This window comes from Podarcis melisellensis (assembly GCF_964234715.1).
Source record: "Podarcis melisellensis genome assembly, chromosome: 9".
NCBI classification, from domain to species: domain Eukaryota; kingdom Metazoa; phylum Chordata; class Lepidosauria; order Squamata; family Lacertidae; genus Podarcis; species Podarcis melisellensis.
Window position 1 is genome coordinate 7,304,397 of NC_138541.1, and position 27,892 is coordinate 7,332,288.

General features: G+C 43.7%; 1 protein-coding gene across 3 annotated transcripts in view; it reads left to right on the plus strand.

Annotated features, from left to right (window-relative positions):
• CTNNA2 (catenin alpha 2) overlaps positions 1-18,911 on the plus strand; it is a 399,473-nt gene extending 380,562 nt beyond the window's left edge. For 2 of the 3 annotated variants that reach the window (XM_081924921.1, XM_081924923.1), the window contains 2 exons: positions 768-911; positions 17,674-18,911. In XM_081924921.1, the coding sequence (XP_081781047.1) occupies positions 768-911; positions 17,674-17,961 (432 nt within the window). In that variant the 3' untranslated portion in view covers positions 17,962-18,911. The remainder of the gene's footprint in view (positions 1-767; positions 912-17,673) is intronic. The other variant, XM_081924922.1, reaches the window with a different exon arrangement.
• Positions 18,912-27,892: the final 8,981 nt, after the last annotated feature.

Genomic DNA, 27,892 nt, shown 5'->3' on the forward strand with positions numbered 1-27,892 from the left:
CATGCCAATAAAATACTTTTTAAAAAACAACAACACCACCTTTTTAGTACAAGGTTAGCAACCTTGAGATCATTATGCCACAAGTGGTCTAGAAACCGTTCACATATCGCATTCCTAAATAGTAGGAAAACCTGGCTCCTGCCTGCCTCTTCAATCTTATGCTGGTTTAACTTTCTCTTTGTTAAACAGACCAAACCCAAGGCATGAAGGGATTGCATAAAGTGCAGCATTCTTCAACCTTGCTCCCCCTGATGCTGTTGGACTACAACTGCCATCATTTACAGGTGGTTGGGGTCAATGGGATTTGTAGTCCAATGACATTTAGGCACCCAGGATGTTGGGGAATCCTGCTACAGTATGTGCCAGAGGGACACCATCTCCTGTGCCCTGAACAGTTGACTTCTGCTGTTCTGGGATGTTCTCTTGGCCAGCCACACAGAACCAGCCTTTAACTCAGCAGCCGGTTCATCCCCAATCGGTTTTAGGCAAGGCCCTAGATTTCGCCCTGTCTGCAAACCTATACCGTTGTTTGGCTTTACCTGTGCTGAGGGAGCAAGTGAGAGGGATAACAAATCAGGGTTCCTTGTCGCCGAAGAGTCCTTGGCTACTTTGTCGAGCCTAGCTCTTTCAGCATACATCCCCCTCTCCCTCTCACATCCCCAGCCCCAGCCCCACTTCTCCCCCTCACCCCCCTACTCTGCAATAGGGCACAATATTTCTCTTGCTCTCTCTCTCACTCTCTCTTTTCTGTATCTCTCGGAAATCAGACTGGAGTTCAAAGCACTTTCACTACCTTTTATGAGGTAGAGTGTGATGTCATAGATGGGGGCAGGGCTAGTCAACTTTCTACCCACCTACCCACCTGTGCTGAGGGAGCTACGCTTGCAAACGGAGGCGGTGACTCTTCCATGGTGAGTAACCTCGTTTCTAATCTCTATGCTTTTCCATGTGAGCCTAAGTGGTTTTGATTGTGGGAGACTCTGCCCCTTTAAGTGGGATTGGTATAGTCACATCACTTTTTGCGCTCAACAGGAATAGGAAGGAAGCTTTAGGCTGCTCATTTCCCAGTGTTCCCAACCTAAAAACTGCAAGAGGAAATAATCCAAAACTTGGCTAGGGGTGGCAGGATCAGTCAATTTCGGTTTTCTCTGTTTCTCATTTTCCCCATCTTAAATTCAGTTCTCCATTTTTCTGCAGCAATTTGAGTTATTTTTAAAAAATGCTCATGAAAATTCTTCAGCATTTTAGTGCAAATTTCTCCTGGAAAAAATGCATATTTGTATGCAGTCTCGACTACTGTACACATTTCTGCAAGCAATTTCCCTTAATTGAATGCACTTTTCCATGTTATGTTCACTAATACTGTCATTCTTATGCACACTTTCCCTTAATATACACATTGTTTGGTTATAGAACTGTGTAAGTGCAGATTTTGAAGAACAGTTGCATTTCGGTTTGTATGACGTGTAAATTTCATAAATTCCCCTTGAAACCGGAACTGAATTGAATTCTTCTCCCATCTCTCATCTTGGCTATGGAAAAGCAAAGATTCTTTGCAAGTTTAATTCTTTGCCTTTCTGTGGGAGAGCACCAAAATTCTGTGCACTCGTTTTTGCTATTATTCACAGCCAGTGATTGAAGTACTGCTTATATCTGTTTGGTTGCCCTATGGCTAGATCGAGAAAGCAGCTTGCCCCAGAAACTATATGAAGAGATGAGAAATTGTGAGGGACAGGAACAGATACATTGAGCATACCTTTGCTGCCACAGCTGACCAGCTGACTGTACCTGATTGCAAGCCATTTCTAGACATATAGTTGCCAGCAAATTTTACTAAAGCAAAAATTTGGCACCGGTGTGGAGGGTGCTGCTTTAGCAGTTTTTAACAGATGTTTTGCTAAGACCTGAAATGTGTCATGGGTCTGATTGGGTCTGTCATCCTTAGGCCACAGGCAAGTTTCACCTAAAGATTCTTGCTCAGCCAAAACATTGGAAGAATTTTGAGGGAAGCAAAACATTTCAATAAGAGCTGCAAACTTTCTCTATTTGTGTGTGTGTGCACCTGCAGATTCCTAGTATCCATGGTGATGATAGTGGACTGGGATGGGCAAGGGGGTGAGACAACACCGCAGTCCATGAATTGGACCGCGCCACCTCTGCCAGCTCATTTGGGTTGGCAGCAAGATGCGTAAAGCTGGCATTTGGTGGGTGTGCTGTGCAGTGATTGAGAACCTTTGACGTGACATTTGAAACCCAACATATCCAGAAGGACCTTGTTCGATTTGTAGTGGCACGCTCCTGTTGAAATTTATAGTTAATCACAATGTTCAAATGTGTTTTTATTAATAGGTATGATTAATTACCACAATTATGATGAAGATAACCAAAGATGTATTTACCTTTCCAGGAAAGAATGTATTTCTGTTGCATTTAGACTGCACATGTAAGGACGTTGTGTGGACCCCTTCACAGGGGTGCCGACCTCACACAATTCTTGCATGTGCTGAAATGTCTCTCCCATACCATTCCACAGAAGGCAGCTATGTCAGGCAACTGAGGGGTAAGACACTCCCATACTGAATCAAGCTGTTGACCCATCTGACTCAGTATTGTCTACAGGCAGCAGCTCTCCAGATATCAGACAGGAGTCTCTGTGAGGGGATCATGGGTCTCCTCACAACTCACAGCACACTTAAAAGAATGCAGTTCCCAAAATTCTTTGGGGGAACCATAACAGCTTACAGTGGCACTAGGCTGCTTTAAATATACGGTGCAGCTGAGACTAGAGATTGGATAAGGCACCCACCCATCCCTAAATCTCCATAAGTATTCATTTATTTAGAAGCATTTACACCCCCCACACTAGGCAGGATTCTGGAGGCGGCTTAGAATATATGTGGAAAACAGTAACATAGACAGTGATACAATAGAGCCTGCAGCGGGGCAAAGGGATAGAGTTCTCCAGTGTTCCAGCAAACGCCATTTTGTAGCCAAATCTCCTGGTCTAGAGCTGACTGCTGAAGCAGCTAGATGTTATTCACAGACAGGCCAGTCTTCCTGACTGAGTGGCTCCTGCTGATGACTCTCACAGCCCCGGCCCTGGTAACAGTCATAGGAGATGCTGGGGGAGCAAAGAGGTTACAAACCTCCTCCCAGTTCTCCACATTTTTGAACATAGTTATGGGTCTCGTTGAAGCCCAACCTTGAAACACCATCACATCTTCCTAGCAGCGCAGCCAATGTGGCGTCTTCCTAGAGTCCCCATCATATCAGATGATTGGCCATACTGGCTGGGGCTGATGAGAGTTGGGAGTCCAACATCTGGGCGCCACTGTGTTGGCTACACTTTACAGGATCACTGTACTTCTGATGACCGACTCCTAAATATATGATTCCACTGGAAAGACCTGGTGTGTGAGAGGGATGAAATGTGCTTTGCATATGAACAGCAGTGGGTCATTGCAAAATCAGCCTTCCAGCTTCCCATATTGAGAAAAAACAGCTGTTCCATCTCTAGAAGTTAGCTCAATATTTGGTCACTTTGGGGGATCAATGGGGCTGAAAATGAAAATCGGGGATGGGATGTCCTTAAAAGAAAAGAATAAAAATCCAGAATTAATACATTATAAAGGTAATTGTGGTTTTGATATATAACTGGTTTGGATCAGTGAGTCTAAGCCTCCATCCTGCACTCTGTTAAGGCTGCCATTGTGGTTCTGGTTATCTAACCTTTTCAGCTTTTTGCTGCAGGCAAAAGTCTTATTTCAAAATCTTGTTTTTGAACAACATGTGGTTTTTCTTCTTCTTTACGGGTCCTCCAGCTGCCACTTGACTCTTCTTTTTAACCCTCAGCATTTGAATAAAGAGAAGGGAGAAGAGATTTCTCTCTCTCCTCCTCTTCCCTCCCCCCCTTCTATACTCTTGTTCTGCCTCTTGGGTACCTATTAAAGCTGTCAAGATGTCAAAGCTCATGCGTGGAAAAGCCAGGAGATGTGTCATGTGAGAATGTCTGCCTGAAGGGTCTGTAAAGTCCCCCCCCCTTGGTTATTTAATTCTTCGTTGCCAGCTCTGCTTGGGGTCCAGTCTTAGGTTACCTGGGGAGGTGCTAAACAGCAGCTGTGCCTATTCTTTGTATTGAAGCAAAAGGAGGTCAGTCCACTGTCATGGGCTTTTAACTCTCGTGACTGATGAAAGATTAAGAAAATTAGAAGAAGCAATGAAAAGAGTCACATGGGACTGCTATCCTTTGAGTACCATCCTGCAGGCACCAGTCCTAACTAGGTTATCACCCTTTTAGTCTACTCTTATATTCAAGATCAATGGTTAGTAGGAATGGTCAAATCTTTCAATTCTGGTTTTGCTTAGTACCCCTTTTTCAGTTCCAAGTTCAGTTCTCCACTAAAATCAGCATTTTACTCTAAATGTCTCCTAACACACATACTTTGGTGCATAGTCTTCACTAACAGATACATTTTTGCAAATCCATTTTCCCCAGTATAATATATTAATATAATGTAGTGTAACCATAGTACTGTGATGTATGTTATAACATACACACTGTGATGTATGTTATTTTCATCAACACACTTTATCCATGTTTGTGTATTTTTGTACACACTGCTTGGCATTGCAAAATTCAGAGAAATGCAAATTTCAAAGGATGGGTGTGTTTCAGTTTGCATGTTGTTGCATGTTGTTTCTGAAAGTGCAAATGAAATAGATCAGCCTTCAAATGTGAACCGAGTCTAACTTCTCTGCCCTCTCTAATGGTCAGACACTTATACTTCTCTAATGAGCTGTCTCAGTACAAAAAGCCAAGAAAACTGTCATTGACGACACTGCTTCCAGAGAGCTTCCGATGGCTATTAGTGACCATGGATACCAGATATTACCCATAGCCATTAATTTGATCATTAGTTTTTCTAGAAAGTGGATTGTATTCGGGGGGGGGGGTGATCATTACATTGGACCTTCTGAAAGGCAAATTTTAAAACCCAGCCAGATGGGCAGGGTATAAATAATAAAATTATTATTATTATAGATTATGGAAGTGGCAGATTCACAAGTGTTTGGTTAGCAAAAAGGAAAAACCTCTGGGTTCTCAGGGGTTCATAAGAACCTACAAAGTAGGGCTACATACACTTTCTCCTATTTAAGATGGGTTAGACCAGGTGTAGCTAACCTTAACTCTCCAGTTGCTGCTGCATGGCAGCTCCCATTAGTCCCAGTTAGTCAACGATGACAGGAACTGGCCACTGTTTAGCCACCCAGCTGGAGATAGTCTGTAGTTGCCCCTTCTCTCCAGTTTTGCTTCTACCTGATGTATTCTCAGAAACATTTAGGATTCCAGTGCAGTCTGAAGCTTTCGAAGGGTGAGCTAGCCTGGGGTATGTGTTTAAGCAATTGTACTCTTTGTTTGTTTGTTTGTTTATGAGGTTTCTCGTCTGCCCTTCACCATAAAGTCCCCGGGAGGTTTACAACAGTACAGTATAAAATTATAAAAGCAGATAAAACCTTTACACATACAAATCAAGTAAAACCATCCAGAATGGAACAGAACAGAAAATCAACAAAAGAGCTGCGTACCCACAAAATAAAATATGTTAACTGTCAAAGGCCAGGGTAAAACATATGGCAGGGACTATACAATGAAGGTGACAGATACTCTATGGGCAGGGAATTCCACAACATAGGGGCTGCTGCAAGGAAAGTCCTCTCCTGGGCTGCTATTCCTCACATGCCTGAGGCTAGTGGAACTGCCAAGAGAGTACTTTCTGCAGATTTTGACACCCAAAGTCAGTAGGGATGGAGACAGTCTTTCATATAGGCTGCCTAAGTCATATAGGGCTTTCAACACCAATAGGAGGACCTTGGAATGCAGGTGCTGAGTGCACGTAGATCTGACAATAATCCACCAAATGCTTGTTCTGTTGGACTATATTTATACCATTGGGGACCACTCTGAGCAAAGAGTTTGGGTACCACAGCTTATGGAACCCGATGATAGAACCAGGTGGCATTGAGTGGATCAAATGATAACAACCTGGTTTTTTTGTGGGACAGTGGGTGGGATGCACACTTAGACTTCAATATGTTTGGTAACAAGTCAGTAGTTGAAATTCATTCCCAGTCTACTTATTTTGTTGATCTTGTTTAATGTATAGTACAAGCACTATAAATACATTGAGCTGAACAGTCTGTTCCAAAGAGGTGCTTTTAACTATTTAATCCCTACTCCAAGCATCTTGGTTTCCAGAAGCAAAAGTTACATTGCAACATATTTCAATATATCAAAGTGGGAAGTGCAGCTGTTGCCTTGCATTAGAATACATTGTTGTGTGTCTCTGCTACTTTTCATAACAAAAGAATGCCAACTGGAGGAACTAATGGAAAAAGTGGAAGTACTGGGAACCTTGGGAGGAAATGATTATGTCCTCTTGGGTTTCATGATACAAAGGCAAGGGAAGGCTGAGTGTAGTCAAACATGCCTTCTGGGCTTTAAGAAGGCCAACATCAAAAAGCTGAAGGAACTACTGGATCAGGTCGCATGGTCGAAAATACTAAAAGAGGAGTCTAAGATGGATTGGAGCTTCTTAAAGATGAAATATTGCAGGCACAGATGCAGACAATTCCAACGAGAAAGAAAAGTGGGAGGCATCAAAGGAAACCGCTGTGGCTGCATAAGAATCTTACAGATAATTTGAGATTTAAGAAATATAAGAAATGAAAGAAAGGAGAAATATAAAAAGAGTATACACAAGTAGCCAACGGTTGTGGGGTGAATGTGAGGGGGCTAAAGCTCAGAATGAGCCCAGACTTGCAAGAGAGGCTTAAAAAAGTGCTCACGGAGGGTTCTTCATCATCCTGTGGGACATCCTGTGATGTGGGACACCATTGGTGTTGTCCTGTGCCCATTGTTGTGTCCAGTTTTAGGTGTCACAATATAAGAAGGACATTGACAAGCTGAAGTGTGTGCAGAAGGAGGAATCCAAGCGAACAAGGGTCTGGAAACCAAGCCCTGAGAGGAACAGTTGAGGGAGTTGGGTATGTTTAGCCTGGGAAAGCAAAGACTGAGAGAAGATATGAGAGCCATCTTCAAATATCTCAATGGATATCACATGGAAGACGGAGCAAGCTTGTTTTCTCTTGCTGTGGAAGGTAGGACTTGAACCAACGACTTCATGTTACAAGAAAGGAGATTCTGACTAAACATCAGAAAGAACTTTCTGATGGTAAGAACTGTTTGTGACAGTGGAACAGACTCCCTTGGGAGATGGTGGACTCGCCTTCCTTGGAGGTTTTTAAGCAAAGGTTGGATGCCTACCTGCCATGTATGATTCAGTTGAGATACCTGCATTGCAGGGGTTTGGAGTTCCCACCCAACTCTGCAATTCTATGATTCTGTGAGTAAATCCATACATCTCCATACAAAGTGAAAGTAACCACAGAATCCCTTATCCTTCCTCCTTTCCAGGACCCTTCATTTCAATGCTTCAGCTTGAGTAGATTGCATTATGCACAACGGCTATGATTAGACATGGATTTAGCATTTCCTTTCCTCTTACTTCTACTTGGAAAGAAGGAGACTCTAGATGTTCGATCTTTGGAATATCTGGCCATTGTGCAGTGTGGTCTCTTGTCAGGATGATAACATGCAATAATGAAACTTTCAGGGAACTCATCTTGTAAACATCCCCTTTAAAAGCATTTCCTTGTACCAGCTCCAAATTTCCTCTGCTGAGGCTTGAACCCATTGTTCTTGACATTTCCATCATAGGCTTTGGCCAGTCATCAATCACTCTAAAACAACATTTAAAAAGTGCACATTACATTCTCCTTTTGTTAGTCTGTAGACGTCATCAGGCTTGCACCTGGAGCAGGAATTGTAAAAGCCTTGGGTTTCATATTCCTTCATCTCTTCCAAAATGCAACTTCTGCAGCCCCTCCCCCATGGTAAAGCATACACTCTGATAAATGTGTATCTCCTTGCTTTGGGCACAGGTTTTGTGGAATATTTTTTGTGGCAGATTTTGGGGAGTGGGTGGTGCTGTGGTCTAAACCACAGAGCCTCTTGGCTTGCTGATCGGAAGGTCGGCAGTTCGAATCTGCACAATGGGGTGAGCTCCTGTTGCTTTGTCCCAGCTCCTGCCAACCTAGCAGTTCAAAAGCACGCCAGTGCAAGTAGATAAATAGGTACCGCTGTGGTGGGAAGGTAAAAGGTGCTTCCATGCGCTCTGGCACTTGTCACAGTGTCCCATTGCGCCAGAAGCAATTTAGTCATGCTGGCCACATGACCCAGAAAGCTGTCTGTGGACAAACGCTGGCTTCCTTGGCCTGAAAAGCAAGATGAGCATTGCAACCCCATAGTCGCCTTTGACTGGACTTAACAGTCCAGTGGTCCTTTACCTTTTGTGGAATTTGTGTATCAGATGAGATGGAAATACAGGGGAACAGTTTTTGCGGTTTTGACAAAGAGAAAATGTCGCTCACTTCCTTGATCCTTGAAAACGAGTCACAAGCTAGGGAAAGGAATTTTAAAGTTATGTCTCTCATGTAGTTAACACTGTCTAAAATAATATTGCCTTCCTTCTTCCACACTTGCAGCTTTCTTGCTGGCTTTCAAAAGCAGGAACTATTTTATTTTTGACAACTGGCCATCTTCTGGAATCCTTCCCACTGAATACAAAGCAAAGGGACCAGCAATTGTCAGGATCCTTTCGCTTTGCAGAGTTTGTGACAGATGCAGGGAGGAAAAGGCAGGATTTAAGTGTTTTTACCAGGCAGGGAAGGGACACAGGTGGCGCTGTGGGTTAAAGCCTCAGTGCCTAGGACTTGCTGATCGAAAGGTCGGCGGTTCGAATCCCTGCTGCGGGGTGCGCTCCCGCTGCTCGGTCCCAGCGCCTGCCAACCTAGCAGTTCGAAAGCACCTCCGGGTGCAAGTAGATAAATAGGGACCGCTTACCAGCGGGAAGGTAAACGGCGTTTCCGTGTGCAGCTCTGGCTCGCCAGAGCAGCGATGTCACACTGGCCATGTGACCCGGAAGTGTCTCCGGACAGCGCTGGCCCCTGGCCTCTTAAGTGAGATGGGCGCACAACCCCAGAGTCTATCAAGACTGGCCCGTACGGGCAGGGGTACCTTTACCTTTACCTTTACCAGGCAGGGAGGCAGCCAGTCATAGCAGGAATACTTGCCATAGGAATAGTTGGGCCGCATTGCTGCATCTTTGCTCACATTGCACATTTCCTCTCAAAGTGTTAGGGTGTTTGCTCTTACTGCAGCATATTCAGGGAATAAAAGCCGACCTGGGATATAGGCCAGTTATGTATTAGTGACATTATGAGGTTGCCAGTTACACCTGGAGTCTGATTACTACAAATGGATTACTTCTAATGCACATGTATCCATTTTTTATTTTTAACCCAGAATGGTGGCACATTCCATCTCTATGCCCTTTGGCACAACAAAACCGCAGAATGCAGCACCCAGGAAGGACACAGGAAGACTCATCAACCTGTGTCACAGACAGCTGATGAAAACTGGTTGAGCTTCATGGAGAGCCATGTGACTGATAGGGGTGGGAGGTATATCAATAAATCGCCTGGAAGCGATTTGAAGTTCAGAATGCGATAGCGGTTTCAGAATGGCAATATATCGCCAGAGGGAGCTTTTAAACAGAGCATTCATGCCCAGCCACCAGGAAGGGCAATCACTGGGAAGGACATGCCGGAGCGTTCACTGGGAACCTGGTGCAAGGGGCTATTGCTGCTCCTGCCCACTCCCTCCCTCGCTGGGAAGGACATGACAGCGATAGCTGAGTGTGCCAGGGCAGATAGCTCAGCCAGGAGATCACTCCTCCTGCCTACTCCCTCCCTCCACAGCCCAGGACCTCGACATCATGATATTGTATATCGGTATATTGTGATGGTTGGCTTGTGATATATTGTGATATCGCCCAACAAGTTGTAAGAGAACAACCAACAAAAGGGCTCAGCTTTAAGTGAGGTAGTTAATTTAGATGCAGAGGCTGCAAGCCGTGGATAGATTATTAGATAAAACAGTGCCCTTGTTTGGTTTCAAGTAACCCAAGAGTTTTCAAACTCAAGAGAAGGAAATGTATTTGCTTTTCTCCAACATTGGGTCCTTATTCCTGGTCACCTTGCCCACCCTTTATGTGCATCTTCAAATAAAAATATTCTCCATGCTGCAGTGAATATCCTTGAAAGAGGCATGCAACACTTTGTTGCAGGCCCTATTTGTACACTGTATATTTCTTTGTTTGAGATCCACTAGCCTCTCCCAATCTGATACACTCCAGAAATCTTGCACTACAACTGGCACTGATGAGAGTTTTAACACAAAATATCTGGAAGACACCAGCTTGGGAAAGGCAGATGGACACATTCATTTTACTTTACTGGTACCTGCTCCCATCTTCCAGGATGAGGTGGAATGGGATTTTTAAAATGTAAGTTCCCAAAGGAGAGGTCACATCTGATTCAAGTTCAAGTTCTTCCCCCACCACAATGGCAGCTACCCCCAATCTATATTCCCCAAGCTCTAAGGCTGCATTCTTTCATTTCAACCTAGTTTGGAAAGTAAGGATATTTTAATGCTATTATTTAGGGTAGTTCACACCGCCTTGTTTTAAGTGAGCAGATTTATGTATCAACCAGTCTGATTTAAAATTAATATAATTAGAATTAGCTGTTAGGAGCAATTATTATATATTGCAAACTTAGGTGGAACAATATCTATTACTTCTTCAAGGACTCTTTCTTCAGTTAGATCATTCACGGGACTGAACAGGAATTTTAAGGCATATTTAATTATCTTTTATGATTGCATTTGTGCCTCGTTTTCCCCCTCCCCAGTTATCATAAATTAAATATCTACTTATATTAAAAAGAGAGTTTCATGCATGCAAAATGAGATGCAATTTCATTTTTTAATTTTATTGTTTAAAAATTACGTTGGCTAAAGCAATTAAATCATTCTGTTGAAGAAATGTATCTTTTTGAATGCAAATGCGCGTACGATATGTGCTTGCTCAGGAACACCCTGTATATTTTGGGATTGTCTTTGATATTTGTCATTTATTTAGTTCCCTTGCACAGTGAAGCTGACAGCCAAGCCGTTTTAAGACATCAATCTATGCTTTCAGAGTCACAAGTATTTCTGGTGCACAGCTGTCTACAGCTTTTGCAATGTCTGTTGGATGTTATCTGGAGAAAGATAGCATTTGTAGGCCACATTAAAATTCAGAATTTGTTAAATATACAAGTAATTTTGTTTGGGGGTCCCAGTGGTTTTCTTACTAATAATTGAAAAAATGCAAATGAGTGCAACTAATCAGTGGATTGGCCAGCAGTACTACCCAGCTATCTGCCATAATGAATTAAAAATGCATCACGTCCAGATAAGTAAATTACTTTAAATGGGATGAGGTGGAAAAATGAAGGAATGGAGAAAATAGATTCTTCCTCCCTGCCCTTTCTAAACTTAAAACATGCCTTTGAGTCATGGCTACATACCAAGAGGAGTGATTTTATTATGCTTCCTTGCAAAACGCTCTAGTAATTTGATTTTACCAATATAAGTTTCTTTTTTAGTACACTGTTAATGACTCAGACTTGGTTTAAACATACATTGAGATGAGATAAGAATTAACTGGTAGAACCCTTAAGTGCCAGAAAAGCCTGTAGCACATCTTTGTGTTGTTATTTGTTCTACTTGGAGGAATTTTTAAAAATCGCAGTAAGGAACAGGCTGAATATCACCCTGACGGGCTAGTTTTCATACTTGCAGGGGGGGGGGGGTTGGGGGGTTGGGGGTTAAATGTAGAGCACTTAAATGAGATACTCCCTGCCAGGTGGTGGCATAGTTCAGTCAACTATTTCAGGATCAATTCATTCTACAGCATGGGTGGATTCAGCCAGAAAGACGGATTGATGCAAATGAATCCCCCAGTTTGAATTTCACCTCTGACAATGAATTCTGGAGGGGGCCTTAGGTAAGCCATTGTTAACTCTGCCTGAGTACCTGAACTGCAGCATGGGAAGAATAAATACCAGCCTGTCTTATATAAGGCACTTTAGGTTGTTCAAAAAGCTGCATTTCATGTGCTGTAAGCTGTGATTCTCAATCCTAGACATGGCTGCAGGTTTGATTGTTGCAGGGAACTCTTATGTGGCCTACGGACGGTGTCTATAGTCCGCTTCAGGAATTGCGTATAACGGACTGGACAGCCATGCCTTTGATTCCATTTCATGACTCCTTTCAGATTTCCCTTCCTCTGGTATAGAACATCTTTGGGATAGTGGGGATGTTTGGAATTTCAAGAAGGTTCCGTGGGCGCCCGTCACAAAATGGCTGCCACGCAGGGCACTACGGAGCACACCGTGGCTTCTGCATCTAGAAAAGACAGGACCCCAAAATAAATTTTAGAATTATCAGGAGAGAGTAGGAGTGGTGTTCAGCTATCTTTCCCCATGAACACAAGGATTAGTACTAGCTCCAGAGCCTTTCCCATCTCTCTTACCCCTGGGTAACCTGTGTGCCATCCACAAATCTGTTTCTGAGGGCTGCAGAGGGGAACCCAAAATAGATTTAGGGTGTGTGGATGGAGGAGATATGGTGCTCATTCCATTGTGCAAGGAGAAGCCTTTGTGCTGATAAACGTTCACCTTCACGCCGTGTTGAATACAACCTAAGATCTCTCACTTGAGAGACTCTCTGTTCCTTCACGGGTCTGATGGTAGCTGTTTGCATTTAACATAATCTCCTTTTCAAATGCAAGCCATTGTTTCTTTGCTATTATAGCTGTCATAACAATGTAACAAAACTCTTTATTCCTTGTTGCTGTCTGCAGCTTCCCCCAACCCGCACTTGCCCAGGAGTTGCGACGCTCGCTCATGTAAATGCAGGGCCTCTTCCTCTGCTGCAAGCTCCAGTCACGTTCACACTCCCAGTAGTCAGTGCAGTGCATCAAATCAAATCCCTTCAAAGGTCTGAAGAGCAATACACGTGCACAACAAAAAGGGGTGTGCTACTGGGGCTAATTCAGAAGTTTCGGGCTTGTTGGCGCCACACTAGCGTTGCAATGTTGCACGAAACCTGCTGAAATTTTGCGAGTCTCATCCGAACATTTTAGAAACTTTTTTTTAATCATATTGGAAGCCTTTCCCCAAGTCTAGTTCAGTACCGTTCACACTGACTAGTAGCAGCTCTCCAACATTTAATGCAGGGGATAAGTGAAGGGCTATTAGCTCCAAGTTGTGGGGCCACCCCTTACTGGAGCTAAGCAGTTCTGGGTCTGCTTGGCAGCTGGATGTAAGGTTATTGCCTGGAAACCACATGTACTTTGCCTTTGGTTCCATGATGAAGGAAAGGCAGGATAGAAAATGTAAGTCCGGGGAATAGTAATGATGGCTGCCCAACTCCATTTGGTACACCAGCTGAGACCCTAGCTGCCCATGCGCTATCTTGCCAGTGCTGCGCTGCATGCCCTGGTTATCTCCCACTTGGACTACTGCAATGCACTTTATGTGAGGCTACCTTTGACGGTGACTCGAAAACTACAACTATTCCAGAATGAGGCAACTAGTGACTGGGAGTGCCTGTCGGGACCCCTAAAGGATCTGCACTGGCTCCCATTAAGTTTCCAAGCACAATTCAAATGTTGGTGCTGACCTTTAAAGCCCTAAACGGTCTCAGCTCTGTATACCTGAAAGAGTGTCTCCACCCCCATCATCCAGCACGGACCCTGAGGTCCAGCTCCGAGGGCCTTCTGGTGGTTCCCTCACTGCGAGAAGTGAGTTTATAGGGAACCAGGCACAGGGCCTTCTTGGTAGCGGCTCCTGCCTTGTGGAATGCCCTCCCATCAGATGTCAAGGAAATAAACAACTATCTGTCTTTTAGAGTACATCTGAAGGCAGCCCTGTTCAGGGAAGTCTTAAATGTTTACTGTTTCACTGTGCTTGATGTTTTAGTTTGTTGGAAGCTGCCCAGAGTGGCTGGGGCAACACAGCCAGATGGGCGGGGTATAAAAATTATTATTATTATTATTATTATTATCATCATCATCATCGTCATCGTCAGAGGCACTATGCACCTGAATATCAGTCATAGGGGAACAACATCAGGAAACGGCCTGCTTGTAGTTTTCATAGAAGCATCTGATTGGGCATTGTGGGAAACAGGACATGAGATCAAATATGCCATTAGCCTGACCCAGCAAGGCTGTGTGAAGTGGGATCACAGCCTGTGCATTCCATGTGGGTCCTTATCTCACATTGTCTAAATGCATCAATTACTATACTACAATGGATGTTAGTCATGCTGGCCACATGACTCAGAAAGCTATCTGCCGACAAATGCCGGCTCCCTCGGCCTGAAGTGAGACGAGCGCGGCATCCCATAGTCAAGTTTGACTGGACTTAACCATCCAGGGGTCCTTTACTCTTTTTTACTTTCATACAGATTCCCATTTCAAGGCAATATGTATCTATGGAAGATCCTTAGCATATGCATATATTGCCTTTGTTCAGTCTAGGCCTTCCATGGCCCACCCTTACAGGGTTTCTTCTGCATCAGCCCTCTTTGACCCCTGTTATCTCCTCCCCAAGAGAAAATTTCTTTACCAGGAGGGCTAGGTAGAGTCAGGGATGGGGCGAGGGCTCCCAGTTTGACACATGGCCAGCTTGAAGCCCCATTCAAGGCCTCCTATCATGTCTGTTTCTTTCTTTTTCTTTTTCAATTAATATACCATCATTTTGGGACCACTCCTTGCTTGGCTGTCAAATCAAGCCAGTTGCCTTCAGCAAATGTACCAGGCCTCAGAAGAATGTTTAAAGGTACAAGTCTCGCTGCCCGTCTGCTCACTCTCTCTGCTCTGACACCCAGCGCTTGTTGCGAACGAGCCATTCAACAGCCTGCAATGTTTGATGGCAGATCTCAGTGGTAATTTAAAATATCCTAATTTAATAGCGTATGATCGGCTATTTGCCAACAAACACGCAAGTTGCGTCGTAAATCACGCCGCGGAATGGTACAAGACCATTATACCGGGCGATATATCACGGCTCTCTGTTGAGTTGGCATGTTGTTGCCATTATAATGTTACTATCCATCTTAAAACTTGTTTTTCTTTCCGAAAGGGAAAGATGGGAAATAAGCGTCTGTTTGTGTGGGAAGGGGGGAAAATGTTCTTGAATCTGGAGATTAAAAATTAATTACCAATCTGAGGGATGCATGACGATGAATCATTTTAACCAATTAATTTAAAGTCCTCATAATTGTTGGTACTGTAGGTAGGTTAGTTTTTCCTCTCTTTCTCTGCCCCCCTCAATATATCTATATAGCTGTGAGGAACTCTGGAACTATATGGACTTTTATTATACCTTTTCAGCAGGACTTTACAGCAGGAATGTGGGAACCCAAAGTCCAGGGGCCACATGAAACCCTCCAGACCTATGTAAATGGCCCTCAGCCATCCCTTGAGCCAACCCAACTTTACACACTCCCTGAAGTTTTTTGACTGCCTGGCAGTGGCATATCGTGTGTTGCCAGTGCCTGGGGCGATGTGGAGGGGATGGGGTGGGTGGGAGGGAAATGAACAGAGTGCACATGCGCATTCAACTGCCTAATGGCATATGTGTCACCCAGGAGATTGTAGCTGCAGAGATAAGAAGAGTTGTTCCATTGTCTGGTGAGGTCACTTCCTGAAGAGGCCGTTTTCAATAGAGCCCAGCAACAAAAGTGTGCAGCTGTATTGAGGCAGCACCAGGTGTTGACATTTTGCACCCCTAGCAAGTACTCCTGTTGTACCCCCACTACAGCACTGCTGCCTGAAGTGTGTCCTTCAACTCTGAGAATGCCTCTTGCTTCCCTGTTTGTTAAGAATGCTGAGACTTGTTTGGAGATCCCTGTTCCCCTCACACAGCTACAGGTTTTCAGAGTGGTTAAACAATTTGTCGTCCCAGGGAACTCTAGGAATTGTAGCTTTGTGGGGGAAATAGGGGCCTCCCCACTGCTCTCAGCAGCCTTAACTACAATGCCCAAGAGTCTTTGGGGGAAGAGGCCATGACCGTTCAGAGTAAAATGATACTGTATTCAGTGCATGGGGCCTTTGGCAGTTCTGCTCACCCTCGTGATGTGCAGGAGGGAGCAGCAAATTATTGGTCTGTGAACAGAACTGATGATCATGTGCAAAGTCAAGAATCTAAAGATATGGGGAAGCAGAGCTAACTGGTATTGCCACCTCTAGTTTGGTCAGAGGTACCTCAAGACCTTCCATGTGCATATTTGCTAAGTTTGCATCCTGCATAAGTGTGCACAGTTATGTTGTGACTTGAACCTCCTGTTTCAATTGCTGTTTTAACTGCTGCAAGTGCTTTACTGCATATTTTTAATGTGGGTGTTTATTTTTTTGATAAATTGCATATTGCATATTTTAATTATGTGTGATTATATTTTTTCACAGCTGGTTTTCACAACTTAGAAGTTTTCTTGGCAATTCAGTGGTATATAAATGTAATCCTCATAATCTCAACTGGGTGGGATATTTTCTGGGTTTAATGCAAATATGTGCAGGGGGATGTCAATAAGTCATTTTGTAAATTGCTTTGAATTGCCCCCACCCCCAGAAAGAGTGACTAATAAATTTAGTAAAATAAAATTTCCATCAACTTGGGGGGGGGCAGCCCCTTCAAACATTTTTTTGGGGGGGCAAAAGAAGCTCGTCACCCAAGAGTTGACGCCTATGCTGCTTACTGCTGAATCCAAACAAATGTCAATTAGGTTTTCTGTAGATTGACATTTGTTCCGATTCAGCAGTAGAATCATAAAATCACAGTGTTGGAAGGGAGCCTGAAGATCACCTAGTCCAGCAATATGCAGCTGTTCCTTATGGGGGTCGAACCAACTGAGCCATGGGTTTTTCCTGGGGAAAGTAACAGGCCACAATTAAAACCTCTCGGAACGATGACAACAAATCATGGGACAAATCACAACCACATCCTTTAAGCCAGTGATTTTAGGGTTGCTGGGAACAATACGTTTCAACCATCAAACATTTGAGTAGACAGGAGTGTTTTTAAATTTCTCCTGAAAGTCCATAATGAGGGAGACAGACACATCTCACTAGTGGGCCATCTTCTGAGAAATGTTGTTACGTGCATTTGCCAGAATTGTGTCTGACTGTTCTAATATTACACTTTTTAGCCATAAATGTTGTAAGTCAGGAATAGCATCTTAATATTCCAGGTTAATAACAGTCTGGGCATTGCATCGGCGCGTGGTTTCCTTTTTGCTTTAGAGCAAGCAAGATCAGGTTTTTGGTGGGCACATGCAAAACTCTTCTTTACTGATCCAATTAACCTGGGAGAACTTCCACTCTCTTGCTCTGCATTGAAAATCACTAATGTATAATGAAATCATCAATCCATTGGCAATGGTGCATAAAAACGTTGGGAAACATCCATTATTCACGATGTGCGAAGGCAGCTCCATGTGTATGGCAGAATGACATATATCAGTCTGTATGTCTTTTATACAGAGGTTGTTTATGCACAATACCCTCTTCAGCAAGACAACCATCTCCGCTCGGTGAGCATTACATTCCTCCAACCCAGGCTGGCAATAACCTTCCTGTTGCTTCCTTTCTTTTTCCCTAGCTCGACAGTGCCACCTCCCTCATCCAAGCAGCTAAAAACCTGATGAATGCCGTGGTCCTTACTGTGAAAGCTTCCTACGTGGCTTCGACCAAATATCAGAAGGTCTACGGCACGGCTGCCGTCAACTCGCCTGTCGTGTCTTGGAAGATGAAGGCGCCGGAAAAGAAACCTCTAGTCAAGAGAGAAAAGCCGGAGGAATATCAGACGAGAGTGAGGAGAGGTTCTCAGAAGAAACACATTTCTCCGGTACAGGCTCTAAGTGAATTTAAAGCGATGGATTCCTTCTAATTCACTAGGCTTCAACCTTCGAGGGGTTTTCTATTTCCTTCCTTGTTTCTTTTTGTATGCGTACCTGCCGACTTGTATTCATCTGGCATGGGGGAGAAAAGAATAATGAAGCAGTTTCAATGTGCATGCAGCCCAAGACTCTATTAAAGTCATTAAACAGTCCGCAGTTTCCCTTTCCAAAAGACACATGGCAATTCTTATGTTAAATGGAGGTCCATCATGCTGACCTTTGTATTTCCCCCAAGAGCATAAAATATTGATAATGTTAATCGGCTCCCCTCCCAAAAAAATTGTATTGTAAGAATCGTGGTGGGGGAATGGGAGACAGTCAACTCTGAAGGGTGGAAAGCAAATCCTTAATGCATGCAAGAAACATTAGGTTGGCAGGTATATTTATAGGTGGGATTCCTGGAAATGGTAGACCATAAAACCTGTATTGCTTTTGTTACAGTGTAATCATGTAACTAGCCAATATGCTTGGAAGTGTGGCCCGGGGAATGAGACAATTTTAACTTTGAGTCATCTTCATTATGATATGTGGATTTTTAACCAAGATGATTAAAAAAAAATAACAATTCCTTTAACTCGCATTTTCTTTCCTTTTTTGTTTCTAGTAGTGTTAATGATGATTCTGTTTCAACGATGATGACTTGAACAAAGTTTTTCTCTTTTTTAATTGTTTTCTTTTTGCCAACTGGATTCTTCTTTTCTGGTGGAGTATGAAGCACAACTTGGTGGTTGACATTGCCTTTTGTATTATTATAATTATATTATTATTATTAATATTATTATTATTAGAAATAGAAGAACCGGTGATGGAATGTGTAGAGACATGGAAACTGACACATGTGAGAATTTAGAGGCAAATGTGTAGGTGTAGCTTTGGATTACAAGGTATCTGATATACCGTCGTAACCGCTAACTCTCAATAAACTTATTTAACCTTGGAATTTGAAGTACGGCTCATAATGTTCAACTTTTCTGTTGTTTAACTTTAAAATATCCTCTCATACCAACCCCGTTCTCTGATATTGCGCTTAAATTTGGCAGCTGGGCTGTCAAATTATTTTATATTGACATGTCAGTTGGAGTCTTGGAAGACAAGAAGGAAATTGCTCCCTCTCCTTCTCCTCACGCTCTTGCCTAACCCTTGGCTCTCCCATCTGAGTGTGAAAATCTGTGCCAATACAGTGAACAAGACCTCAGTTCTGTGCAAATGTGCTTGTGCAATGCCCATGCAGAACTAGGAGTCACAGAAGTTGGCATTTGTACTTTTCAAGGCTAAGGAATCAATTTCTAAGATCACTATGTTAAGGGATGGTGGAATCTGGGGTTCCTTAGAAGAAGAGGAAGAGTTTGGATTTGATATCCTGCTTTATCACTACCCAAAGGAATCTCAAAGCGGCTAACATTCTCCTTTCCCTTCCTCCCCCACAACAAACACTCTGTGAGGTGAGTGGGGCTGAGAGACTTCAAAGAAGTGTGACTGGCCCAAGATCACCCAGCAGCTGCATGTGGAGGAGCGGAGATGCGAACCCGGTTCACCAGATTACGAATCTACCGCTCTTAACCACTACACCACACTGGTTTACTATGTAGGTTGAAGAAACACAACAAAATTCTGCAGCTGAATCTAAATGAGTCTAACTACCTAGATGGGAGATGATGTAGGAACCCTACATAAGACGTTCTGAGCTTGTTGGTGGACATGTGGGGTATCAATGCATCATTGCATATCAGTATGCTTTTGAAGGAGGCAGTGTGCCTCTGAGGACCAATTACACTCAGGTCTTCCCTATGGGCAGCTCATAGATAACCACTTAACCACTGTGAGAATAGGATGCTGAACTAGATGGGCCTTTGATCCTATTCCGTTTTTAAATGTAGATTGCTCTAAAATGTCTCCGTCTATATTGCACCTACAATGCAAATAACAAAAAAAGTAAGGATCAAAATGCTATTGATGCTCAGTCAGGTCTGACAGTGCCCCAAGAACATCTTTCACTGCTTATGACAAACTCCATCTCCTTGGCAGCTGACATGCCTAATATTCCATTTCAGTGTGTGCTTTAAATTATCGCTGAGTTTCTGTAGGAAAGAAATAGACACCCATCACAAATACATGTCCCAGTGACAAAATTCATTATCAGATGTGATAACTTCAGCAGGTCCACAATACGATTCTGGGTCTGCCTCTATTACAAACTACAGTTGGTACATAGACACCCAAATGGTGCCTTGTGCTGGCTAAGCACATTTGGATTGGGTTTTCCTGCTCTGCTGATATTTTTGGATGTTTCCTTGGATATGTTTTAATGTTGCGGCAATTGTTTTCCAAATTGCTTTCATGATTGTGATTCATTTGGTTGTTTCTTATGCTGTTCATCACTTTGAGTGCCACTGTGGCAGACAATGGGGGACAGAAATTTAAAAATAAATGGGAGGAAAACTTCAGACGAAGACTAAAGCTGAACTACTTCAACCTTAGAGAGTCACACAGTCCAAATAGTTAGATTTGATGCACTGGGTGACTTCTGCACCTACTGAAGTTGATGACTAAAGTAGACCCCAAAACAGATGGTGGAACAACATTGGGCTCCAACATATTACATGTATGGTGACACAGTGGGTAGGATCTAGACTAAAGTGAGTTGAGTTTAGGTCCCATTGAAATGAATGAGGCAAATTAATCATGACTTATGTCCGACTGATTTCAGTGGGAACTACAGTCAGCTAATTTAGTCTGGACCCACTCCTCGCATTTTTAAAATTTTGCCAGTCACAAAGGTAAGGGGCATATTAGCATTCATGCAACCCAGTACGTACCCCCTAATACCCCCCAAAATATTTCCCAAATGTGAAGAACCTTCCTCCAAGAGGCACACAATTAGCATGGCTTCATTGGGGGGGGCAGCAACCTCCATTTTCATCAAAACGTTTGAAGAACCCTGCAGCCCAGCATCTTGTTTCTGACAGAGGCTTGTAAGATGCTTCTGAGAAGCACCCAAGCAGGGGCATGAATACAAAAACAGTTCCCCTTTTTGTATGCCACTTTGGAGCAAAATTACTTTTGTGTGTGGAAGCTCACATCAAATTGCCAGTTAGGCAGACTTTGTTCAGTAATGCACTACCAGCCAGAGTCCAAAAGGGATTCTATATATAGCACATACAGGGTTATATATCATCTTAGTTTTTCTATCCTCTAGTCAACCACCTTCTGCATCTCACCATCTCTTCTTCTAACCACAGTCCTTGGAAACACTTATTCAACCAATTTTTCTGCGAAATGTGCAGATCCCTCCTTGTACCTTATCAAGAGTTACTTTTCATTCTAGCATTCTGCTTTGAGCTCCTCCTAAATTGGTCCTTACAAGTTTTGTGGTCAGGTCATGCTCTTATGTAGTGACGCTGGCCTCAGCGATAATTTCTACCTCACCACTTGGGAACTGGAACACAGAGTTATAACTGCCTCTGATATGCATTTGGCATGGTTAATGGCCAGCACTCCACAAATTCATTTGACCTTTTAAAGCAGGGTATAGGGCAGTGATCGCCAGACTTGGTTCCCCAGCTGTTTTGGGACTACAACTCCCATCATTCCTAGCTAACAGGACCAGTGGCCAGGGATAATGGGAACTGTAGTCCCAAAACAGCTGGGGGGCCAAGTCTGGCCATCACTGGTACAGGCGAAGTGCTGTCTCATGGGTTAAATGTGGTTTCTGGTGTCACAGCCAATGGTCCTTAGCCAAACTTATCACAAAACCAGTCCCCATTCGCATGAATGAGACCACCACCAACTTTCAGGACAACTGTGGAGGGAAGGATTGACCTCCCCTCCACTCCAAATGCACTGCCACCACCAGAAAGTTGTCCCATCCCCATGTGACATGTAGGCTTTGGGTAGGGGGACGTCATATTAATGTAAGTGGGATCTTTTTGTTTCTGATTCAGCTGTTATATGCCAGGGGGAAGTAGTGGAGGGGGCAAATGAGTGGCCCACCACCAATGCTAGTTCCACCTACTTTTCACTCACTGTGGGATGCGGCCCCCAAATGTTTCCCCCAAAGGGCATGTGGACCTCCACCGTCACATATGTCAGTGAATTTGATTCCCCATTGCTTTAAGCCGGGGTTGGCAACTTAAGGCCCATGGGCCAGAAGCAGTCCATGGAGGCCATTTAACCGACTCACGAGCCGCCCCCGAACCAAGCTGCCTGCTCGGTCAGTCCACACACTCTGTGCTAAACCGCGGCTCTGGAAATCACTTCTGCACATGCCCAGACACCAGAAATTGCACCTGTGCATCCCCAGGTGCCGAAAATTGCTTCTGCGCAGGCACGATTTTCAGCATCTGGGCATTCACAGAAGTGATTTCAGGCGCCACGGACATGCACAGACGCGAGTTCCGGTGTCGTGCTGTGACAGTCTGACCCATGGAGGATCTCCGCAGGAGTGATCTGGCCCATGCCTGGTAAGCCTTGCCGACCCCTGCGTTAAGCAGTCAGGCATGGGCAGTTACCTGGTATATCCAGCTGGAGATGGGTTCAAGGCAGGATGTTCCCCGAAAGGGCTGCTGTGCTGAAACAGCAACTGACCAGATCTCTTCTTCAAAGACTCCTTTGTCTCTCCTGGCTGTTGCATCATGGAGCGGATCAATGCCTCAAGGCCATAACCTGAGCACTCTGGCAGCCAATCACACTGGCAAAAGATGTAGCATCATTTCTCAGCTCCCATAACTGCTAAGGCCACCCTGTACGCACTGCTGGGATTCAGGAAAAGCTGCGCCTCCTCCAGTCTTTGCAGACTTTCTCCCTGGTAAGTGGCTGAGAAGATGTCACTCTTATGCCAAAACCATGCAGCTTGGTTGGGAAGTATTTAAAGGTCAGTCTACTCTTAGTCATCCCTGCTCTGTGCAATCTTCCCATACTGCTATAGATCTTGTCTCCCCCGAGAATTTATTTTTTAAAGAAAACTTGGCTAGGGGGTAAACAAAATCGGCACGTCTGAATAAATGATCGCTGCAAAAGTGACAGTAAGTCGGCAATCCGGCAAGTTTGCAAACTGAAGGCAATGAAGAACTACACACAGTAAATTATTCAGTTCATCAAGAAAATTGTCTTTTCCAAGTGAGTTCTGCTTTAATGGGAAAATCTCTGTTCAGGAGCGGGGGGCGGGGGATCTTTGCAATATATAAGAGGCCATCCAATTAATGTAATGAAGGAATATGCACTGTAGAATTATACAAAAATAAGTCTCTGTAATCAAATACAGAGATATATAAAAAAACATGCTATAATCCACTTTTTTTTAGTCCTCAGAAGATGCAAATGAGCCAGACTCCAGATCTGCTTTCAGTGCTTCATATTTCCCTACAGTTCATTAATTCTCAAAACCATATCAGGCCATTAATAAGCTGCATATCAACTCTGCTTCTTGCAATCCTACTTCCTTCACAAGTACGTCAATGGGATGCTACTGGTTTCGGCATGGCCATGTATCTCTTTATCACAAAGTTATTGTACTGTTCCTAAATTGCCCCAAAATGTGATTTGCCTAAGAGCTTCTGTCCTTTTCCCTTGGAGATTCAGCCACTGAAAGACAATCTTGTCATGTCATGAATGCAGACAACAGGCAAAAGGGTAAACTGCTTCCTTGGCCCCCAGCTCCAAAGATGCTGTTTGTGCCACTTCCCTTTTGGCAGGTTATTACATATTACAGAGTTTTGGATGGAAGAAGTGTGTTTCTTTTTGGCTGCCTTCCCTACACGAGATCCTGCTTCCAACAGGCTTTAAAAGTCCTGGCATGCATTCTCCATGATGTGGCTGTTTCTTTCAGTTGGCTGGACATGTGGCAGAACGCATTGGACAAGTCTTATTGACAGCCTGTCAGATGTGGCCATTCCTTCTGATCTCGGTGAGCTGATCATCTCTCAAAAGATCATCCCTGATCTTTTGCCTTTATAATCGAAAATGATCTCTTTTATTGCAACAGTCATACGTTGGCACAGGCAAGTTTATATATGTATGAATTTGCAATATACACCACCAACATTTAGAAGAAAGTATCGTGGCATAAAATCAACAATAAAATCAAACAGATGCAAAAAGGGGGGGAACAATCACAAATCCATAGATCAGGTTAATGCATCAATATAGCAGAATCCCCTCTCAAGAAAAAACTCGGTGTACCGGTAGTTTTTAAAGTCTGCAGTTCTCTGGTTTGACATTATCTCTGATAAGGGGGAAAAAAACAGGCATTGGTTTCGAAAACTCCTTTGATGCAGATTTTTTTCAGGGCTGTCCCCCACTTTCCACAGATTTCAGTCTAATATAAACAGTAAATATGCAGGGTGAATAAATGCTTTGGGACAGAGGGGTAAGAGCCCCTTTTCCCAAGTCTCCACAATTAAAAATACTATCACCATCATTTTATGTGTGTGCCATTTCCCCATGGTCAAAACCATACTCAAAGAGGCTTACAACATGAAAAGAGTTACACAATTACGAACATAACAAAAAATGAAACTCATCAGAAAGTACACAGCCAAACTGAACAATTTCCACATAAATCGTGAGATCTAAAAATAAAGATACCCAAGATTAATAACAACAACAAACACCCAAAAATCCCCCTTAAAACAGTACCCCAGCCCTATCTAGGTATTCTATGATTCTCCTTCATCTAATCATTCACTGCAATTCAGTTTGTTCGTGTTTGTCTTAGCCTGCTGAGTGCCACCTTGATGCGACTGGCGAAAAGAATTGCAGATGTTTAAGGCTAAAGATTGTGCTTGAGTGCTTGGCTTAATTAGCGGCAATTTAAAACCAAAGGAAAGAGCAATGCTGTAGTGGATCAGAGGTGAGCAATTTAGCAGTAGCGTGGGAAGTGCGCTGGGTAATTCACTGCAAAACGCACCAACGCACAGGTTCCTTACTGTGCCCTTACTGACAGGCTGGTCTGGGCCAGAAATGGAGAAATCCCCACCAACCCAACCTGCTCGCAAGATGGTCCGTTAACCTCTTCAGACCTAGAAGTTATCTTATTTGCAAGGATATCCTAATTGCTAAGCTATCCTTTAGTACTGTCTTTGCCCTGAGAAGTTAATTCACTGCAATGAACCTCAGTTTAAAGACAACAATGCTTTTGCTTTTTTTAAGGAAATCATTGTTATGTTAAAGCCAGGAGTGGGGGACCCTTTTCAGCTTCAGGGCCACATTCCTTCCTAGGCAAGCTTCGGGGGGGGGGGGGACATGCCAGGGATGGGTGGGGCAAAAAGCAAGAGTGAGCAGAGGAGCAAATGTCAAGTCTACTCCACAAGTGTACAAATATTTGCACATGCAATCAAATATCCCTTCCTTCCTGCCATCCAAGCAAGCAAGGAGTGTTCTAACAAGGTGAAAGCGCTCAAGGAGGGTGCAAAGCAAGGCAAGTGAGATGGTGACCTGGGGGAAAGGGGTGTGTCTGGGGAAACTGAGGCAACCCGTGAGCCTTTAACACAGTCATTAGAAGGTCTGGCCAACCCAGAGACTGAAAAGTGCCTGGAAAATAACATGGCCAGATCACCGGTCGCTAAGCAAGACTGGGGTAGCCAGCCTGGGGTCCTCTGAAGTACAGCTCATTTGTTCCTTCTGTTGGACTTGCTTCACCAACCGAGTTTGTGCAGCGACTGGGGCTATGGAATACAAACTTGTCCACAATATCTTTGCTTCCTTTTTATTTTTAAATGATAATCAACCAGCTGCAAATCAGCACCCCTCACCACTCTACACCAGCCAATACAATACAAAGCATTTGGTCAACTTGAATACAGTTTTCAAAATAATCAATTATCCTATCACATCACTGCATTCGGTGCAGCAGGTAAACGCCCGCAACTCCCAAGCCCCCTCCCCACAAGCTGTCAAAATGATGGGGAAAGGGGCGAATGTCATCGGCAAAACGGCACAGCTCCCCTCCTACCCCGACGTCTTGGGGTAGGCTTGGGAGTCGCGGGCGGGTGGCACGCCGAATGTCACTCCCCTCTGGGAGGGCACCCGGGGCAGCCCGCCAACACTGTCCCCCTTCCTATGTCCCTGGTTGGGGGGACTACTGGTTTGTTTTAATTTTAGTTTTATTATGTATTTTATGTCTTCATTTTGCATTTTTAAGTTGTGAACCATCTTGTGATATTCGGACGGAGGGTGGCGTACCAATTTTAAGAATGATCATCTTCATCTTCTTCTTCATCATCATCGCAGGCTGAGGGCTTCTATCATTTCCCGTTGCCACCAGTTCACCCACAATGCTTCCAAACTGTGTTGTGTAGTAAGCTTAGATTTGAGACAGACACCAACGCTACAGACAGATGAATTTGAAACTAAGATGGTTGATTTATTAAACAGATATCGTGTATGTCAGGGAATACTGATACTTATGTTGGGGCCGTCCTCCTCACAAATATTTTATTGATTTCAATTAACAGTCAACAATCCCACCTGCCCACTGCAGAAGCACCAAATGTCTATTTAATTACATTTAACTTTTGAGTTGCTTCAGTTTCTAAACAAAAGTATCAAAAGCTGCTATGTGTCCCCAGAGGCCTATAACTATGTCCTATTAATATTACATATATAATTAAAAAAATGGCAGGTTAGAATCGCAGAATTGTGGAGTTGGAAGGGCCCACAAGAATCCTCTAGTCTAACTCCCTGCAATGCAGAAATCTTTTGCCCTGAGATTAAGAGTCTCATTCTCCCCTAATAACCCCAAAACACTTCCAAAAGATTTTGCCTCGGTTTGGAGAAGCACCCGAATCTATCCAAAGGGGCAACTTCAGGATTTTCCCAAATCTGATTAACACCTTTGGGATTGCCTTTGTAAGAATCCTATGCAAAAGACACCACCCCAGTGCTGCAAAGGTTGCAGGACTCTTCCCAGAATTGGCTTCAGTTCCCTTAAGCCTTTTTGACATGTTGCGTGTAATTACTGCTGTCTTGGTGTGTCTCGTTTCGAAAAAGGAAAAGAAAAAGGAACTGATCATTAAAAGAAAATTCAAGCAACCACTCTTCTCCCCGCAACCTCCCCGATGACAGGACAAATAATTAAACTGAAGAAATAACAATCTGTATCCTAGCAGTGCTGGCCTTGGAAGCCTCCAATAAAGGAAACAATTATTAGAAGATCACACATCATAGTTATTTTACTGAGATGACAAAACTAATGGTGTAAGCAGAGACCCTTTGCTCACGGCCACATCTTTCATTATCTTCTTTTTTAGTTTTCCTTTGTCTCCTTAGATACATCCATCTTGGTCTTCCCCAAACCTCTTTCCCCCCTCTTTCTTTTTCAGATGCCTCCTAACCCTTTATGGGGTTTGAAATGACAGTGCTGCAAATGTAATCACCAAGAGGAAAGGATTTCTGGAGAAGCAGGGAGAGAGGCTCCAGCTCAAGTTGGGTGGCCAGACCTCCACATTTGCCAGGTGGAGAGCTTGACTCCACAGGTGTGTGAGAGTGCGTTCATCTAGATAGATGATAGATGATAGATAGATGATAGATAGATGATAGATAGATGATAGATAGATAGATAGATAGATAGATAGATAGATAGATAGATGATAGATAGATAGATAGATAGATAGATAGATAGATAGATAGATAGACGGTAGATAGATACAGACAGGCAGACAGATGTTAAGACTAGGTATGCAGCTGCAAACTTCAGGCTGGCACGAGCTGGTTGCAAATGATGGCATCTGGGAATCTGCCCCCCTTCACTCCCCTCTCCCAATTAACCTCCATCTCCAGGCTTCAGCCCTATGACATCACCAGGGACCTCCCCCAGTGATATTACCGGGGCCACCCATAGACCTCAGATTTGGACCCTGAAACTTGGCAACCCCAAGCTCAAGAGCTGGAAGAATAGTTACCAGCAGTTACTAAGAGTTACTGCAC